Raw genomic sequence first — 19571 nt, 5'->3', positions numbered from 1 at the left:
TAGATAGATAGATAGATAGATAGATAGATAGATAGATAGATAGATAGATATGAGAGATAGATAGATAGATAGATAGATAGATAGATAGATATGAGAGACATATCATTATCTACGACATGGTTAGAATTACAGGACATATAGATTGCTTTTTATTGACAAGTGAACGTGATGGAAATATATCCAGTAATTGCACCATTCTTCTACATTGCAACCATTATATGACCATCGTGTACCTTAGACGGCGCCATCTAGCGCTCATTCCCCGCAGCTACGCGTAAAGGAACTGATGAAATGCGACCAATCACTGAGCAGGAAGTCCTAGGACTGACCAATGAGAAAGCTGAGTGAGAAGGAACAGGAAGTAGCTGCGGCTGGAGAAAGATGAGAAGAGAGGAGCTGGCAGTGAGAGGATCAGTCTATGTGTGTACTAGTGTTTGTATGTCTGGACGTCCTGCTGACTGTACACTGCGCTCCGTGTCTACGTGTGTAGTGTGTGATCCCTGTCCGTGTACCGTACAAGCATGCATTATGTACATCCGTGTATACAGAGGACATGTGTGTTGTCCGGGAGTCTCCTGTCTGTCACATGATTGCTTAGATTTGATGTTAATCACATATATTGATTGTGAATGTACTGGATCTTTGCATTGGTACAAGGAGGTGTATATATGTATGTAGATATATCGAGACTGGCCCATCACTCATCTGATTGGTCATGGGGGTTTAGATTGTTTAATTTCTCTATTGCACACATTATCTGCGGTATTAAAAAAAATAATTCAAATGTCTTAAAATAGAATAAGTACTGATTGTTTTTTCTTTCTCCTGGCGATCCAGCGCTGACGCTCCGGTGGTCCATGCGGTCTTGTGTCACATTCCTGGCATGAATGCTCAGCGGTGGGCACCATGATGCCAGGAATACGACACGTCACGGCTGAGCCCTCTGATTTGCTTCAGCCGGTCACATGCTGCCTGTGTGTAAATGTTCACCAGGAGGAGCGCCGGAGAGTCCGCGCTAGATCACTGGAGGAAAGAATAGTTACATTACTGATAGTTTTTATTTTGGGACTTTTGTGTGGTTTGAAAAAATTCTAACAACCCGGATAACCCCTTTAAAGTGGGAGACAATGCAGGGGAAGGCGGGTGTTTAGGTTGCTAAGGCAACTGACGGAAACCTCACCTGCCCAGGATCTTCTGACCGCTTCCCATTTGGCCTTTCCTTCAGCGTCTTCCACCATGATACATATCCGCTACGTGACCCAGTGTCTTTCATAAGTGGAGCTAGACGTTAAAACTTAGTCTTGGCCATTTATTGGGTGCAGATGAGTAAGATCGTTCTCCCGTTCACTGACCGGAAATTTTCCCTTCTTTCATGTTATGGTCCCATAGTTTAACCTGCAGCTGCTCAGCATTAAAAACATTGGGGACAAACACAGTGGTGGCCAATACAGAATGTATACTTTTTATAATTAAAGCTTATAGTCTTCTAGCTAAAGGTTTTCTTTGGAAGAGGTTTATATGTGTGGGGACACCCCCCCCCCAACTGGTAACACCCAGTTATCAACTTATTTATTAGTTTCTAAGAGGAATAACAGAGGAACAGCACAACACAGATTTCTAGGAAAAGATGCTCCAGAATAGTTTTTATTATGGAGAATACAATTATTTACTAAAACAGACAAGTCCGGTGAGGTGACAGATTCTCTTTAAGGCTATGTTCACACGGAGTATTTTAGGGGGGGGGAATATCTGCCTCAAAATTCCGTTTGGAACTTTGAGGCAGATTTTCCTCTCCCTGCACGCCGATTTTCGCGGCAATTATCGCGCCGTTTTTCGCCCGCGGCCATTGAGCGCCGCGGGCATAAAACAGCGAGAAATACGCTTTCTCCTGCCTCCCATTGAAGTCAATGGGAGGTCAGAGGCGGAAGCTCCCGAAGATAGGGCATGTCGCTTCTTTTTCCCGCGAGGCAGTTTTACTGCTCGCGGGAAAAAGACGCCGACGCCTCCCATTGAAATCAATGGGAGGTGTTCTCGGGCCGTTTTTGCCGAGTTTTGCGACGCGGTTTCCACGTCAAAAAACTCGGCAAAATACCCCGTGTGAACATAGCCTATGGCTGTGTTCACACAGAGTTTTGTGCAGGCAGAAAATCTGCCTCAAAATTGCGTTTGGAATTTTGAGGCCGATTTTTGCTGCGTTTTTCGCCCGCGGCCATTGAGCGCCGCGGGCAAAATACTCTGCAAAATACGCTTTCTCTGCCTCCCATTGATGTCAAAGACGTAAACGCCCGAAGATAGGGCATGTCACTTCTTTTTCCCACGAGACTTTTTTTTCACGCTCGCGGGAAAATAACGCCTCCGCCTCCAATTGAAATCAATGGGAGGCATTTTCGGCTGTTTTTGACGCCTATTCCGACGCGGTTTCCACGTAAAAAAAAAAAACTCGTGTGAACTGGCCCTAACTTGTCTCCTGAACTCATAAGCACAAAACGAGTCAATTATTTTGCTGAGTTATAGTTTACTGCAACCATAGAAAGGCCTGTAAAAATTGTGATCGCTTCTCTCTGCCTCCTCAACTGCGCCTTACAACCAACTGACGGGCACAACATGTCCGTCAGCGTCTTACTCCCCTCTCCCCATTGGATTTAACGTGCAAGCTTGACCAAGAGCACAGGTTTCTGGCGATACATTTCTACATTCAGCAGCACGCACGCAGTTTTATGTAGAAAGTTTGTCAGACATATTCCATATGGCAGCAGGGTGAACTCATTAGCACTTTATCTGTCTGCCATGTGTGTTATAGACCGGCTATAAGTTGTGACCCATTTTGGAAAAATGTACACAAATCTTGCATAGCATTAAAAACACGACATGCCAAGATCTATGGATCACTATTGAGCAATACTCTGCATTAGTCAACCATTCCCGGTATGGTGGATCTCTTATCTAATCCGCCATTACTGAACGTCTTGACCTGTTGAAGGAATCCTGATATGTCTAGAATTAGATGTGCCCCTGCTTTTCTATGTTTGCCGGTTTTGGATGTGAATAAAGAAGTAATACTCCGTTCAGTGGCGCATGGTGTGATGTGATATATATTTATGTATGAATAGTGCCACCCATACACGTATATTATTGGTCTGGCAGCTTGTGCCTATGCGGGCCATCACCTCCGGCCTCCATTAAATTAACAAGCACATTCAGCTGAACCGAACATGCATGTTAAATGTGGAATAGGCAAGGGTCAACAATTGCCGATTGTCTATGGCCGTCTTAAGTCGTATTACATATTCCACATATGATCTTGTTACAGGGCCGGGAGTTCTGCTTTGGTGAAGATAGGAAGCCTTACAGATGTGAGATCGGATACTGTTGTGGGGACACTGAATGTTGCACATACTACTATGAGTTGTGGTGTAAGTATGGAATACTTTCTGATATGCAGTAATCTGCTTTTAATCAGCAATGGGCTTCTCTTCTTACATGTTATAGCGGAGTGGTTCGATCACGGAGACCCTGGGAATTGTTTTTCCAATCCTGGGGAGACCCTGCCCAACTAGGAGTGGGTAAAACATTTCAGTACCGGGTTCTGGTTCAGATGTGTTGATGGCTATGTCCGACCTTCATTCCCAAAATTCTTCCAGCGGACTGAGATCAGTTTGCCATCCTCGCAAATATCCGCTGTTGTTTCTGGTTTCTCATGCAGAACTCCTGATCTGGCTCCAAGGAGCATAGAAATCTTGTTGGAAAATACTGTCGAGAAATGTCAGGAGATAATATTGGTGGGTGACCAGGTGCTGAGACCCTCACTGAATGCCAGACCGAAGGGTTTATGGCTCCTGTCGGCCTCTTTTATTTGGGAGAAGTGCTGTAAAGCCGGACCAGAGTCCTTACATAGTTTACGGTATACCATATCCAGTCCCTTACCCCTTTCAGGACGCAGCCTGTTTTGGCCTTGTGGCACAACCGATTTTTTCAAATCTGATGTGTTACTTTATGTGGTAATAACTCTGGAATGCTTTTACCTATTCAAGCGATTCTGAGATTGTTTTCTTGTGACATATTGTACTTTAGGTTAGTGCAAAAAATTTGGACGATAAACGTAATATTTATCTGTGAAAAACAGCAAAATTGAGAGAAAATGTGCAAAAATTATACTTTTTCAAAATGTAAATGTATCTGTTTGTAAAACCGATAGTAATACCACACAAAATAGTTACTATTTCACATATTCCATGTTTACTTTATGTTTGCATCGTTTTTTGAACGTCCTTTTATTTTTCTAGGACGTTACAAGGCTTAGAACTTTAGCAGTAATTTCTCACATTTTCAAGAAAATTTCAAAAGGCTATTTTTTAGGGACCAGTTCAGTTGTGAAGTGGCTTTGAGGGCCTTATATATTAGACCCCATAAATCACCCCATTTTAAAAACTGCACCGCTCAAAGTATTCAAAACAGCAGCCAGAACGTTTCTTAACCCTTTAGGCGTTTCACAGGAATTAAAGCAATGTAGAGGTGAGATTTACAAATTTCATTTTTTTTTTGCCGAAATTCATTTGTAATACATTTTTTTTCTGTAACACAGAAGGTTTTACCAGAGAAATGCAATTCAATATTTATTGCCCAGATTCTGCAGTTTTTAGAAATATCCCACATGTGGTCCTAGTGTGGGAATGGACTGAAACACAGGCCTCAGAAGCAAAGGAGCACCTAATGGATTTTGAGGCCGACTTTTTTTAGAATATGTTTTCGTTACCATCTCAGGTTTGACGAGGTCTTATGGTGCCAAAACAGTGGAAACCTCCCAAAAGTGACCCCATTTTGGAAACTACACCCTCAAGGAATTTATCTAAGGGTATAGTTAGCATTTTGACACCACAGGTTTTTTGCAGAATTTAGTGGAATTGGGCCGTGAAAATGAAAATCAAATTTTTTTTTCTTAAAAAAACGTAGACATTTTTACAAGGAATAAAGGAAAAAAAAGCACCCCAAGATTTGTAAAGCAATTTCTCCTGATTATGGCAATACCCCATATGTGGTAATAAACGGCTGTCTGGACACACGGCAGGGCTTAGGAGGGAAGGAGCACGATCTGGCTTTTGAAGCTGGAATGGTTTTCAGGTGTAATGTCGCATCTGCAAAGTCCCTGATGGACCAAAACAGTGGAAACCCCCAAAAATTGTTGGGAAACTACACCCCTTGATGAATCTATCCAGGGGTATAGTGAGCATTTAGACCCCACTGGTCTTTTGCAGAATTTATTAGAATTAGTCAGTGAAAATGAATATCAATAGCAATTTTTCCTGAGTACGACAATACCTCACATGTGGTAATAAAATGTTTTTTTCATTAGAAATTAATTAACCCTTTCAGGATTAATCCATTTTTTGCTTTTTTTATTTTAGTTTTTCACTCCCCGACTTCCAAGAGCCATAAATATTTTCTTTTTCCGTCAATAGAGTGGTGTGAGAGTTTATTTTTTTGCGGGAGGAGTCGTAGATTATATTGACACCAAATGCAAAACCAAAAAACAAATGGGTATGTAAGAGGCAAAGAAACGATAAAGTCATGATATATAACACAAAAAATGTTTATTCCAATAAATATACCACATGTACAGATTTAAAACCAATTAAAACAACATACACATGCTAATCATGAACTCATTGGGGGTTGCCACCCTAGTAAGCGGCCACATGATACCCCCAAAAACCACCAATACCCCTCAACATACGGTAGGTAGTAATAACCATGCATGAATCTAATGGATAAATGATAACAGACCATAGGAATGCATGAAGCGCAGTATCCAAAGAGGGAAAGGGGACTAAAAGCCCTACGCGTATCGCCACTGTGTGGTTTCCTCAGGGGTTCTATTGACACCATTTAAAGTACCATATAATGTACTGGGAAACTGGCAAAAAATTATTTGCGGGCTGAAATTGGAAACTACTGATTCCTCCATTGTTTTTTGGGTTTTGTTTTTATGGCTTTCACCGTGCAGTAAAAACTACAACTTATCTTTATCCTGTGGCTCAATACGATTACGGTAATACCAAATTTATATAGGTTTTTTTCTTTTTCTATTTTACTACTTTTACAAAGAAAAAACTATTAGTTAAAAAAATAATTTTAGGTTTTTATTGGTACAATATCTTGGTACTTACAACTTTTTGATCACTTTTTATTATTTATTTTTTTAGCGCTAAGGTGACCAAAAAACTGTGATTTTTGGCAGTTTAACCCCTTCCCGACATTTGCCGTACATGTACGTCATGGAAAGCATTGACTTCCCGCATCTTGCCGTACATGTACGCCGAATGTTTGGGACCGGCTCAGAAGCTGAGCCGGTGCCATCATCACCGGATCTCAGCTGTGTCTTACAGCTGACATCCGGCTGTAACGGCGGGGACCGAAATTAGCTTCGATCCCCGCCATTAACCCCTTAAGTGCAGCGCTCAAACGAGATCGCTGCACTTAAGGTGTTTGCAGCTCATCGGAACCCCAGTAATGAAATTGCCGGGGTTCCGGTGGCTGCAATGGCAACCGGAGGCCTAATACTGGCCTCCCGGTCTGCCTAGCACCGAAGCCGGTCAAGATCCGCCCGGCGGCGGAGCCTGATCGGCTTCCGTAGCTGCCGGCAAGATGGCGCCGGGTCAGGAGCTGATCCGGCGTCATCAGCGGTGGAAGTCAGCTGTACTGTACAGCTGACATCCACCTGTAACGGCAGGAACCGGAGCTAGCTCCGAACCCTGCCATTAACCCCTTCGATGCAGCAATCGAAAGCGATTGCTGCATCGTAGCGGTTACTAGCAGATCGCCAGCCCTGACAGGCAATCAGGACTGGCGACTGCTGTTATGGCAACAGGAGACACAATGGTCTCCTGCTCTGCCATTACGGAAGCCGATTTAGGCCCCGCCGGGAGGCGAAGCCTAATCGGCTTGCTGTCAGTGAATGACTGACAGATCTAATACATTGCACTACATAGGTAGTGCAATGTATTAGAAAAAAAAAAATCTGACCGTTGGTCCTTCAAGTCCCCTAGTGGGACTTGAGAAAAAGTGTAAAAAAAAGTGCAAATAATAAAAGTTTGAAAACAATAAAAGTTTCAAGTAATCAAATAAAACACAATCCCCCTTTTACTCTTATCAAGTCCTTTATTATTGAAAAATAATAATAAACCATATGTATTTGGTATCGCCGCGACCGTAACGACCTGAGGTATCAAAATATTATATTATTTATTGCACGCGGTGAACAGCGTAAAAAAAAACGTTACCAGAGTTTCTGTTTTTTAGTCACTTTGCCCTACAAATGTTAGAATAAAAAGTGATCAAAAAGTCGCACGTATCCAAAAATGGTACCTATAAAAACTATAGCTCGTCCCGCAAAAAACAAGCCCTCATACACCTCCGTCGACTAAAAAGTTATGGTTCTCACAACTTGGCGACAGAAAAAATACATTCTTTTTACAAAAGTAATTTTATTGTGCAAAAAGTTGTAAAACATAAAAAAGTGCTATAAATTAAGTATCGCCGGAATCGTACTGACCCGCAGAATAAAGTTAACATGTAGTTTATAATGCGTGGTGAACGCTGTATAAAAAAAACCGAAAAAAGCTGTGCCAGAATTGCGTTTTTTTGTTTACCTGGCATCCCAAAAAATAGGATAAAAGGTGATCAAAAAGTCACATGTACCCCAAAATGGTATCAATAATAACTACAGCTCGTCCCGCAACAAACCAGCCCTCATACCGCTACGTCTATGAAAAATAGAATTACTTATGGCTCCAATAAGTCAGGAAATAAAAAAATATGCAGTTGTGCCCGAGGGGAACATTTCTTCTGTTTGAAGAGGCGATTTATCAAGGACCTAAAATTAGGGAACCAGGAAAGGGAGGGCCCAAACATATCCGCTGGAAGCGACGGTGCCCGTATTATACCAGGACAACACTTCCTAGCAAAATTCCCCAAACTACAAAGGCGCGGAGTGTGGATCAAAAGGGGGATAATAAAGGACGCCATTTATCAGTGCGACACCGGCCTGTGCAGAAAGGATTGCTTCACAGCGTAACACACATCTATGGATTATTTTATTGTTTTTTTTTACCCCATTATTATACCACCTGACTATGCCCCTTATATACTCCGCCCGGCTTACATATGCCCTACATTATAAACGGAAACACCAGTAAGACTCCAAACAAAACTACTACCAAGCAAAATCCACGCTCCAAAAGCCAAATGGCATTTCCTCCCATCTGAACCCTACAGCGTGCCCAAACAGCAGTTTCCTTCCACATATATGGCACCGTCATACCCGGGAGAACCCTTTTAGCAATTTTTGGGGTGTGTGTCTCCAGTGGCATAAGCTGGGCACGACATATTTGCCACTGAATGGCATATCTAGGGAAAAATATAAATTTTTAATTTGCACCATCCACAGCGCATTCATTTATGGAAAAGACCTGTGGGGTAAAAATGCTCACTACACCCCTTAATAAATGCCTTGAGGGGTGCAGTTTCCATAATGGGGTCACTTCCCAGGGGTTTATTTTTATTATTTCACATCTGAGCCTCTGCATTTGTGAACCAATACTTTGTAAATCGCCAAATTAGGCCTCAATTTTACATGGTACGCTTTCACTCCTGAGCCTGGTCGACTGTCCAGGCAAGAGATTAGGGCCACATGTAGGGTGTTTCTAAAACCAGGAAACCCAGCATAATAATTAGAGAGCTGTCTTGTTATGGTGGCACAAGCCGGGCACCACATATTGTCCACATATCTGTGGAAAAAATCCCATTTTCACTCTGCAACATCGAGTTCACACTAATTTCTACAAAACACCTGCAGGGTTAACATGCTCACTACACCCCTAGGTAAATGCATTGAGGGGTGTAGTTTCCAAAATTGGGTCACTTCTGGGGGGTTTCCACTGTTTTGGGCCCACAGGCGCCCAGAAACCAATCCAGCAACATCTGCACTCCAAATGGCGGTCCTTCCCTTCTAAGCCCTGCCGTGTGCCCAAACAGCAGTTTATGACCACATATGGGGTATTGCCGTACTCGGTAGAAATTGCTTTACAAATGTTGGGTTCTTTTTTTTCCTTTATTTGTTGCGAAAATGAAAAAATTTGCGCTAAAGCTACGTCTTATTGAAGAAAAAGGATTGTTTTTATTTTCACTGCCCAATTCTAATAAATTCTATGAAACATCTGTGGGGTCAAAATGCTCACTACGCCCCTAGATGAATTCCTCAAGAGGTGTAGTTTCCTAAATGGTGTCACTTTTTGGGCGTTTTCATTGTTTTTTCCCCTCAGGGGCTTTGCAAATGTGACATGGCCGCCGCAAACCATTCCTGCTCAATGTGAACTCCAAAAGCCAAATAGCGCTCTTTCCCTTCTAAGCCAAGCCGTGTCTCCAAACAGCCGTTTATTACCACATGTGGGGCATTGTTTTACTCGGGAGAAATTGCTTTACAAATTTTGTGGTGCTTTTTCTCCTTCAGTCCTTGTGGAAATGAGTAAAAATAAGCTAAACCTACATTTTCTTTGAAAAAATGTAGATTTTTATTTTCAGGGCCTACTTCCAATAATTTCTGCAAAAAACCTGTGGGGTCAAATCGCTCACTATACCCCTAGATAATTTCCTCAATGGGTGTAGTCTCCAAAATGGGGTCACTTGTGGGGGGTTTCCACTGTTTTGTCTCCTCAGGGACTTCGTAAATGTGGCATGGCCTCCGCAAACCATTCCTGCTAAATGTGAACTCCAAAAGCCAAATAGCGCTCTTTCCCTTCTCAGCCCTGCCGTGTCTCCAAACAACCGTTTATTACCACATGTGGGGTATTGTTTTACTCGGGAGAAATTGCTTTACAAATTTTACGGTGCTTTTTCTCCTTTAGTACTTGTGGAAATGAGAAAAAAAATCGCTAAACCTACATTTTCTTTGAAGAAATGTTGATTTTAATTTTCACGGCCTACTTCCAATAATTTCTGTAAAAAACCTGTGCGGTCAAAATGCTCACTGTACCCCTAGATAATTTACTTGAGGTGTGTAGTTTCCCAGATGGGGTCACTTTTGGGGGATTTTGACTGTTTTGGCACCGCAAGAGCCCTTCAAACCTGACATGGTGCCTAAAATTTATTCTAACAAAAATAAGGCCCCAAAATCCACTAGGTGTTCCTTTGCTTCTGAGGCCGGTTCTTCAGTCCAGTAGCACGCTACGGCCACATGTGGGATATTTCCTAAAACTGCAGAAACTGGGCAACAAATATTGAGTTGCATTTCTCTGGTAAAACCTTCTGTGTTATAAAAAAAATTGTACTAAAAATTTATTTCTGCAAAAAAATATGAAATTTGTAAATTTCACCTCTACTTTGCTTTAATTCCTGTGACATGTGTAAAGGGTTAAGACATTTTCTAAATGCTGTTTTGAATACTTTGAGGGGTGAAGTTTTTAAAATGGGGTGACTTTTTGTGGGTTTCTAATATATAAAGCCCTCAAAGCCACTTCACAACTGAACTGGCCCCTGTAAAAATGGCCTTTTGAAATTTTCTTGAAAATGTGAGAAATTGCTGCTAAAGTTCTAAGCCTTGTGAGGTCATAGAAAAATAAAAGGATATTCAAAAAACGATGCCAATCTAAAGTAGACATATGGGGGATGTTAATTAGGAACAATTTTGTGTGGTATAACTGCCTGTCTTACAAGCAGATACATTTAAATTGAGAAAAATGCTAATTTTTGCAATTTTTCGCTACATTTTGGTGTTTTTCACAATTAAATACTGAACATATCGAGCAAATTTTGCCAGTAACTTAAAGTCCAATGTGTCACGAGAAAACAATCTCAGAATCGCTTGGATAGGTGAAAGCATTCCGGAGTTATTACCACATAAAGTGACACATGTCAGATTTGAAAAATGAGGCTCGGTCAGGAAGGTCAAAAATGGCTAAAGAGGGAAGGGGTTAAATTCTTTATTGTTTACGGCGTTCACCATGCCAGTTAAATAATGGTATATAGTAATAGTTCCGACATTTACGGATGCAGCGATACAAATTTTTTTTATTTATTTTGTTACATTACTTTAGAAGAAAAATGGGAAAAAGGTTTTTTGTTTTTTTTAACTTTTAATTCATTTCATTTTATTTCACTACTAATAACTTTTAACTTTTTTTTTTACATATTTTATTAGTCCCCCTAGGGGACTTGAACCAGCGATCATTAGATCGCTGGTACAACATACTGAAATAGTAATGTATTACAGTATATTGTATTTTTTACAGGCTTCTGTAACTGCGCGATCGCTGCTCCTGTCCGTTAGTGCCGGGTGTCAGCTGTAATACACAGCTGACACCCGCAGCGTATGGAGCGGCTCAGCACGTGAGCCGACTCCATACATCAACCCCCACACCACATGATGTTCTTACATCATGGTGTGCGAAGTGGTTAATACGCAGCGGATGGTGAAAATTGCAATTTTCCACAGATATGCCATTTTAGTGCACAATATTTTGTGCCCGGTTTGTGCCACTGAAGACAAATTTCTCATAAAATGTTAAGTGGGTTCTCCCGGGGATGGCGATGTCATATATGTGGACGTAAACTGCTGTTTGGGCACGCTGTACGGCTCAGAAGGGAGTGAGCGCCATTTGACTTTTGGCAGATTGGTATTTCAGTTTATAATGTGGGGATATATGTAATCTGTGCGGAGAACATCAGGGTATAATAAGAGGGTACAATATTGGGGTAAATAAATAATTCATAGATATGTGGCCGGTGTCGCACTAATAAGTGGTGTCCAATCTTATCCGCTTTTGGAACACTCTGCATATTCAGACCATATTCTGAGAGCCAGAACTTTTTTTTTTTTTCTCCACCAGAATTGTGTCAGGGCTTATTTGTTGCGGGACAATCTGTAGTTTTCATTGGTACAATTTTAGAGTACATGCGATTTTTCTTTTTTTTATCACTTTTCATTACATTTTTTGGCAAGTAAGGTGACAAAGAAAACATAAATTCTGATGATGTTTTTTTTTTTTTTTTTTTACAGTGTTCACCTTGGGCTACAAATAACGATTTTACTTTATTCTGCAGGTCGATACGATTACGACAATACCATATGTATATAGTTTTTATATTTTGCAACGTTTGCACAATAAAATTATATTTTTTTTAAATCTCACCATATTCTGAGAGCCATAACTTTTATTTTTCAGTCAAAAAAGCTGTGTTGGGGTTGTAGTTTTTATTGTTACTATTTTAGGGTACATGCAACTTTTTTAGCACTTTTTCTATATTTTGGGAGGGGTGGTGACCAAAAAATAGCGATTCTGGCATTGTTATTTATTTTTGCTGTGTTCAGCATGCGGGATAAATAACATTATAGTTTGGGACGTTAGAAATGCGGTGATACCAAATATATGTACTTTTTTTTTTTTTAAACGTTTTTATTCATTTATTCCTATAATAAGACATTTTATAGGACAAAAAGCAGTTTTTGTTTTTTTAACTTAAGTCTTATTTCTACACTTTTATAAAACATTTTTTTTTACTTTTTTTGTCCCACTAGGAGACTTGAAGACCTGCAGCACTAATCACTGCTATAATACATTACACTACCTATGAAGTGTAATGTATTATAACTGTCATTGTGACTCTGAAAGGAAGCGTATCAGGACCAGCCGGAGGCCATTGTCCGGCCTCCAGTTGTCATGCCGACCATCGGCAACACTCGCGATCGCATTGTGGGGGCTGCCGATCTGCCACAAACCCCTTAAATGCATCAATAGCCGCATTTAAGGGGGTAATTGAGAAAATAAGCGGCGATGGATCGCTGGCCGGTGGAGTGGGGTGTCAGCTGTCTGAGACAGCTGACCTCATGTTTCCCGGTGCACACTATCGCCGACAGTGTGCACTGGGAAGCACTCCGTAACTGTACGTCCTGGTGCGCAAAGTACCTTCCCGCCAGGACGTGCCGTCGCGTCCCGGTGCGCCTAGGTGTTGTGCCTAGGGGTTAACAATAAGCTCTTTACAAAGCAACCCCCAGAGATTAGCTTTAACCTATGCGAAACATGGTCGTAAGTGATCAATTTCCCTGCAACGCAACCATAGGGGAAATTATGCATTACATAGTGCCCATTCCAATCAATGGTTTGTCTGTGTAATGCAGGACTGGTCCTCAAAAGAGAAAGACGCTCTTTGTAACCACTCTCGACTCTTGTCACCATTGTATGACGAGATATGATTGTTTTTTTCCAATTGGATATCAAATTTACATCAGAAATATTGTTTTTAGTACCATAAATATGATTTGTTATAAGTTGTTTTTTTGGTAACGTTTTCTCTAGTGTACAACGTCTCGTGACTATTTATGCAATGTCTAGTCCTAGATAACTACGTAGGTTTAATAATAATACCCCTTGTGTCTACTGGGTTATTAAGTAATCCTTGATGTCTGTTACACTTACGTTATTGAAGGCGCATGGCGGAAATTATGGATTTTATTGACTTATAATGGGTCAGTCAGATTACTGCTTGTTTTATTCTTCAGCATGCTGCGCCTTCCTGTGCATCAAAGAGCAGCAGAAACCTGAGTGAAAATGATGATGCAAGTTCGATCATAGCTTAAAAGGGATTAAATCCCAGGTGTCTAGTTATTCAATAATAACATTTCTGGTGTCTATTAAGTTTGAAGCAAAATGGAGGCAAACCAATATGGAGGCAGGATCGGCAGCATGGAGGATGAATATGAGGCAGAGTGGGCAATGTGGAAGTGGATATAGGGCAGGTTGGGCAGTATGAAGGGGAGCATATGTGGTAGGATGGGCAGTGTGGCGGGTAGTTATGAGGATGGGCAGTGTGGCGGGTAGTTATGAGACAGGATGGGCAGTGTGGTGGGGAGAATATGTGGCAGTATGAAGGGAAGAATATAAGGCAAGACAGCCATTTTGAAGAGAATATGAGGCAGGATGGGAAGTGTGAAGGAGAATATGAAGCAGGATGGGAAGTGTGAAGGAGAATATGAGGCAGGATGGGAAGTGTGAAGGAGAATATGAGGCAGGATGGGCAGTGTGAAGGAGAATATGAGGCAGGATGGGCAGTGTGAAGGGGAGAATATGTGGCAGGATGGGCAGTGTGAAGGAGAATATGAGGCAGGATGGGCAGTGTGAAGGAGAATATGAGGCAGGATGGGCAGTGTGAAGGAGAATATGAGGCAGGATGGGCAGTGTGAAGGGGAGAATATGTGGCAGGATGGTCAGTGTGAAGGAGAATATGAGGCAGGATGGGCAGTGTGAAGGGGAGAATATGTGGCAGGATGGGCAGTGTGAAGGGGAGAATATGTGGCAGGATGGGCAGTGTGAAGGAGAATATGAGGCAGGATGGGCAGTGTGAAGGAGAATATGAGGCAGGATGGGCAGTGTGAAGGAGAATATGAGGCAGGATGGGCAGTGTGAAGGGGAGAATATATGGCAGGATGGTCAGTGTGAAGGAGAATATGAGGCAGGATGGGCAGTGTGAAGGGGAGAATATGTGGCAGGATGGGCAGTGTGAAGGAGAATATGAGGCAGGATGGGCAGTGTGAAGGAGAATATGAGGCAGGATGGGCAGTGTGAAGGGGAGAATATGTGGCAGGATGGTCAGTGTGAAGGAGAATATGAGGCAGGATGGGCAGTGTGAAGGGGAGAATATGTGGCAGGATGGGCAGTGTGAAGGAGAATATGAGGCAGGATGGGCAGTGTGAAGGGGAGAATATGTGGCAGGATGGTCAGTGTGAAGGAGAATATGAGGCAGGATGGGCAGTGTGAAGGGGAGAATATGTGGCAGGATGGGCAGTGTGAAGGAGAATATGAGGCAGGATGGGCAGTGTGAAGGGGAGAATATGTGGCAGGATGGGCAGTGTGAAGGAGAATATGAGGCAGTATGGGCAGTGTGAAGGGGAAAATATAAAGTAGGATGGGAAGGGAGAATATGAGGTAAGATGGGCAGTGTGAATGGGAGAATATGAGGCAGGATGGTGCAGTGTGGTGGAAGGATATGTGGCAGGATTGGCAGTGTGAGTGGAGAAAATATGAGGCAGGATGGGTAGTGTGAGTGGGGAGAATATGAGGCAGGATGGGCAGTGTGAGTGGGGAGAATATGAGGCAGGATGAGCAGTGTGAAGGGGAGAATATGAAGCAGGATGGGCAGTGTGGAGGGTTATGAGTCAGGATGGGCAATGAAGGGGAGAATATGAGGCAGGATGGGCAGTGAAGGAGAATATGAGGCAGGATGGGCAGTGTGGATGATAAAAATGAGCAGTGTGGAAGGTGGTTATGAGGCACGATGGCCAATGTGGAGGGTGGTTATGAGGCAGGATGGCCAATGTGGAGGGTGGTTATGAGGCAGGATGGGCAATGTGAAGAACAAAATATGAAACAAAATGGGCAGTGTAAAGGGGAGATTATGAGGCAGTGAACCGTGTGGAAGGACAAAATGAGATAAGATAGACACAGCATTTGGAAAAGAGGGATAGCTTATAAGACAGGATTTCCAGTATTCAGGGAGAAAAGATCAGTCGGTACACGTAGAAGCTGGTGTTGCGCAACAAGCACATGACGATAAACCTTTTTACACTTAGTTGGTGGTATAATTAAACGTTAGATTTGCATACATTCATATATGAAAAAATCTACTTTGTGTGTTTTGTGTGAAGACTTCTCCAGGTAAGTACATAGATATACTAAGCCCTTTGATGCTACAAACATGTAATGCCTTTTTCCCATTCAGGGTTCTGGTTGGCCTGGACTCTTATTATCCTGGCCGGGTGCTGCTGTGCTTATCGTCACCGCAGGGTTAAACTGAGACATCAACAGGAGCTGAGACAACGAGAAATCAGCCTTATGGCCTACCAGGGGGTTGCTCCATCGGCAGCTGCTGCCACTGCCTTAGGTATCCTTTATCACAGTGTAATAGATTGATATGATAAAAGAGAGGCGACTGCGCTTCAAATAATAAATTAAAAGGATGCACATGAGAGTTAATATCTTGGCCAGAGTTGAAAGTAGTTCCAAAAAGCATCTCGCTCTCGATCCCGCCTGTGTAACCACTTTGATGCCGTGGTCAATAGTGACTGCGTAATCTAAGTGGCTTCAGAGGGAGGGGGCTCTCTCTGTCAACACATTGGCATCGCGGTGGCGTTGTAACGATAGTTTCCATAGCAGCCGGGGGCATAACAAAGGCAATGGCGGTTTTACACTGACAGGCATAATACACTGCAATACGGAAGTATTGCAGTGTATTATAAAAGTGATCAATATCAGTAAAAGTGATCGCATAGTGATGTCCCATAGTGGGACTAAAAAAATAAACCTAAACAATAGTTTAATAAAGTAACTAGTAAATGAAAAATTCCATGTAAAAAAAAAAAAAATCCACCTTTTCCCCTTAAAAAAAGTGCTTTATTATGGAAAAAAAAATAATCAAAAGCTACATATAATTTGTATTAAGTTATTTAACCCGTTAGTGACCGCCCCATAGTATTTTTACGGCGGCCACTAACTTTTTACGGCGCTGCATCGGAATAGGTAAACAGAGCAGGAAGCTGTTAAATCTCGCTACTCTCAGCTACCAGAGGTAGCTGAGGGCTGGGGGCGTCCCTGTTCTAATGGGTTTGATCGATATTAGTGTTGATCTCACACGTTTAACCCCTCAGATGCAGCGCTCAATATCGAGCGCCGCATCTGAGTTGTTTTGGAGAGAGGGAGCTCCCTCTCATACCACCGACACCCGGCGATAAGATTGGCGAGTGTCTGTGTCTCCGATGGCAGCCGGGGGCCTAATAAAGGCCCCCAGGTCTGCCTGTAGTGTATGCCTGCTAGATCATACCCCGACTATAAAGCTATCGCATTATTTAACCCGCACGTTGAACGTCGTAAAAAACCATGCAAAAATTGCTGTTTTCTTTGAATCCAGCCTTAAAAAAAAGTGATCAAAAAGTCGCATCTACTCCAAAATGATACCGATAAAAACTACAAGTTGTCCCGCAAAAAAAAGCCCTCATACAACTGCATCGGTGAAAAAATAAAAAAGGTATGGCTTTTCAAATATGGAGACACAAAAACAAATGATTTTGAAAAAAAAGTGTTTTCGCTGTGTAAAAGTAGTAAAACATACAAAAACTATACAAATTTGGTATTGTTGCAATCGCAACAACCCACTGAATAAAGTTATTTTGTTATTTATACCACACGGTAAACGGCCTAAATTTAGGACGCAAAAAAGTGTGGCGAAATTGCAGGGTTTTTTTCTATCCCTCCCCCCCCCCCCAAAAAAAATTTAAGAAAAGTTAATCAATAAATTCTATGTACCCCAAAATGGTGCTATTAAAAATTTACAACTTGTCCCACAAAAAACAAGACCACATACAGCTATATCGACGCAAAAATAAAAAAGTTATAGCTCTTTGAATGAGATGATGGAAAAACGTAAAAAATGGCTTGGTCATTAAGGGGTTAACCTGATTGGTGAACGCCGGAAAAAAGAAACAAAAAAATGACGGAATTGCTGTTTTCTGTTCATCCTGCCTGCCGCAAAATGCAATAAAAAGCAAGCAAAATTTTGTATGTACCCCAATATGGTACCAATAAAAGATGAAAATTGTCCAGCAAAAAATTTGCCCTCATACTGCTACGTTGGCAGAAAAATAAAAAAGTTATGGCTCTTACACTATGGTGACACAAAAATATATATTTTTAAAAGAAAGTGTTTTTATTGGGCAAAAGTAGCAAAATATAAAAAAAACTCTACCAATTTGGCACCGCTCTAATTTTAATGACCCACAGAATAAAGTTATGTAATTTATGGCCAATTGCAAACAGCGTAAATTTAAGATGCAAAAAAGAATGGTCAAATTTATGTTTTTTTTCTATTCCCCCCCCCAAAAAAAGTTAATAAAAGTTAATCAATAAATTATATGAACCCCAAAATGGTACCATTAAAAAAAAAATACAACTTGTCCAACAAAAGAGAATTTCTTATACTGCTCTGTCAACGGAAAAGTAAAAAGTTTTGGCTTTTAAAATGTGACGATCAAAAAAAAAAAAAAACGAAAAAAAAAAAAATCACTAAAGGGTTTAGTTGGCCATACACATGATGTGAAAGTCAGCCAGACCTGCTGATTTCAGTGGGGTTCACCAATCTTGTTCATGGATCCTGAACATGCCCAATCCTTTGTATCTGCGGTTCTGGCAGTGGCCTATTCCCCTTTCGAAATGAACATGTATAGTCTGCCAAACAAGATGGTCATGTTTATGTTCTGAGCTAGCATTCGGCCTACAGCTATCTTATGTGTATGGACAGCTTAACTGTAACCAGGTCCGGCATTTGGTGAGGGATAAATACTGTACATTCGCACTGGGAGGCAGAATCGACTTTAAACCTCTTGCATTTTTATCTCTGGCATATGTACCTTCACTTACAGAGCCATGGCCCAACTGCAAACTGCCTACTTATGATGAAGTGACACAAGACCCTCCTACACCACCACCACCTTATTGTGAGATTTTGGATGAGACTCCAACTGGTCTTGTTCCTCCAGTCTGTTCCACAGGATTGAATATGACATGGTCTCACCAGGAGGACCCTTCTCCTGAGGAAGCGGATGGACCTCCAGAAGAACGGCGGCAACATGACAATGTAGATCAGGGGAGCTCAAGTGCCTTAGAGAGAAGACGTCATGTCACAGGGGACTCGGGTATTGTATTGTGTGATGAAAAGATGGCCTGCCTCAGTGAGAGAGAAGAAGAGGCTGACTTATGTCCAAGAGTATATGTCAGTGTGGAGACAGATAACTAATCTCTATCCCTGGTCTATAAGCTGTAGTGGGCATATAGGATGATAAGGGTCTGTATCACAAAGACATTACTTCCAAGGGCTGTTACTCAGGGGGAGCAGAGGCCTCGCCAACCCTGACAACCCTCTATTTCCTGGCACTATCCTTGCACTGATGGCATCTTCTTACAGAGCTTTTGCACTTTGTTTTGTATGTTTGTCAGCGGATTTCATGAAGAATCCAAGTTTTTGTTTCCTTGTTATTATTATTTTTTGTATAATGTTAGACACATTTTGTTATAGACATCAGGACGCTAAGTAATATCGTGTTTACCTGAACATGGTCTCACACGACAGAGATATGTCTGCTTAACAGAAGGGAAAACTGAAAAATAAACCAGCTCAGTTTAGCACTGAAGTGTTTTTTTTTTTCTTCTGGAAAGGGGGGTGGGAATCTATATGTTTTTTTTTGGTAGATATGGGTGATATACAAGTGCACTATCTTAAACTTGTAGTCTTATTACTTTGGTACTGTAATAGGACGCCACCATTGCAACAAGTCAATTCGTGAAATTTCTTCCTTCCTAAATATTCAACGATCAATCGTGAGTGGTATTATTGTAAAATGGAAGTGTTTAGAAACCACACCAACTCAGCCACGAAGACAGACCTTACGTGGTAGACCACGTAAAGTTACAGAACGGGGTTGCTGAGGTGCATAAAAGTTGCCAACGCTCTGCTGACTCAATAACTGCAGAGTTCCA

General features: G+C 41.7%; 1 protein-coding gene across 2 annotated transcripts; it reads left to right on the top strand.

Moving 5' to 3' along the window:
* The first annotated feature begins 319 nt into the window (after nt 1-319).
* LOC142748248 (WW domain-binding protein 1-like) lies at nt 320-19207 on the top strand. 2 transcript variants are annotated; one of them, XM_075855354.1, is made up of 4 exons: nt 320-420; nt 3311-3413; nt 15766-15927; nt 18458-19207. In XM_075855354.1, exons 1-4 carry the CDS (start codon nt 382-384, stop codon nt 18829-18831), a joined length of 678 nt encoding a protein of 225 aa, XP_075711469.1. In that variant the 5' UTR covers nt 320-381; the 3' UTR covers nt 18832-19207. The 2 variants fall into 2 exon arrangements, with proteins under 2 accessions (XP_075711469.1, XP_075711470.1); XM_075855355.1 differs by having other exon boundaries at nt 356-402.
* The last annotated feature ends 364 nt before the right edge of the window (nt 19208-19571 follow it).

Source organism: Rhinoderma darwinii, chromosome 3 (assembly GCF_050947455.1).
Source record: "Rhinoderma darwinii isolate aRhiDar2 chromosome 3, aRhiDar2.hap1, whole genome shotgun sequence".
In the NCBI taxonomy this organism is placed as follows: Eukaryota; Metazoa; Chordata; class Amphibia; order Anura; family Rhinodermatidae; genus Rhinoderma; species Rhinoderma darwinii.
This window is presented reverse-complemented; position numbering and strand designations above follow the sequence as displayed.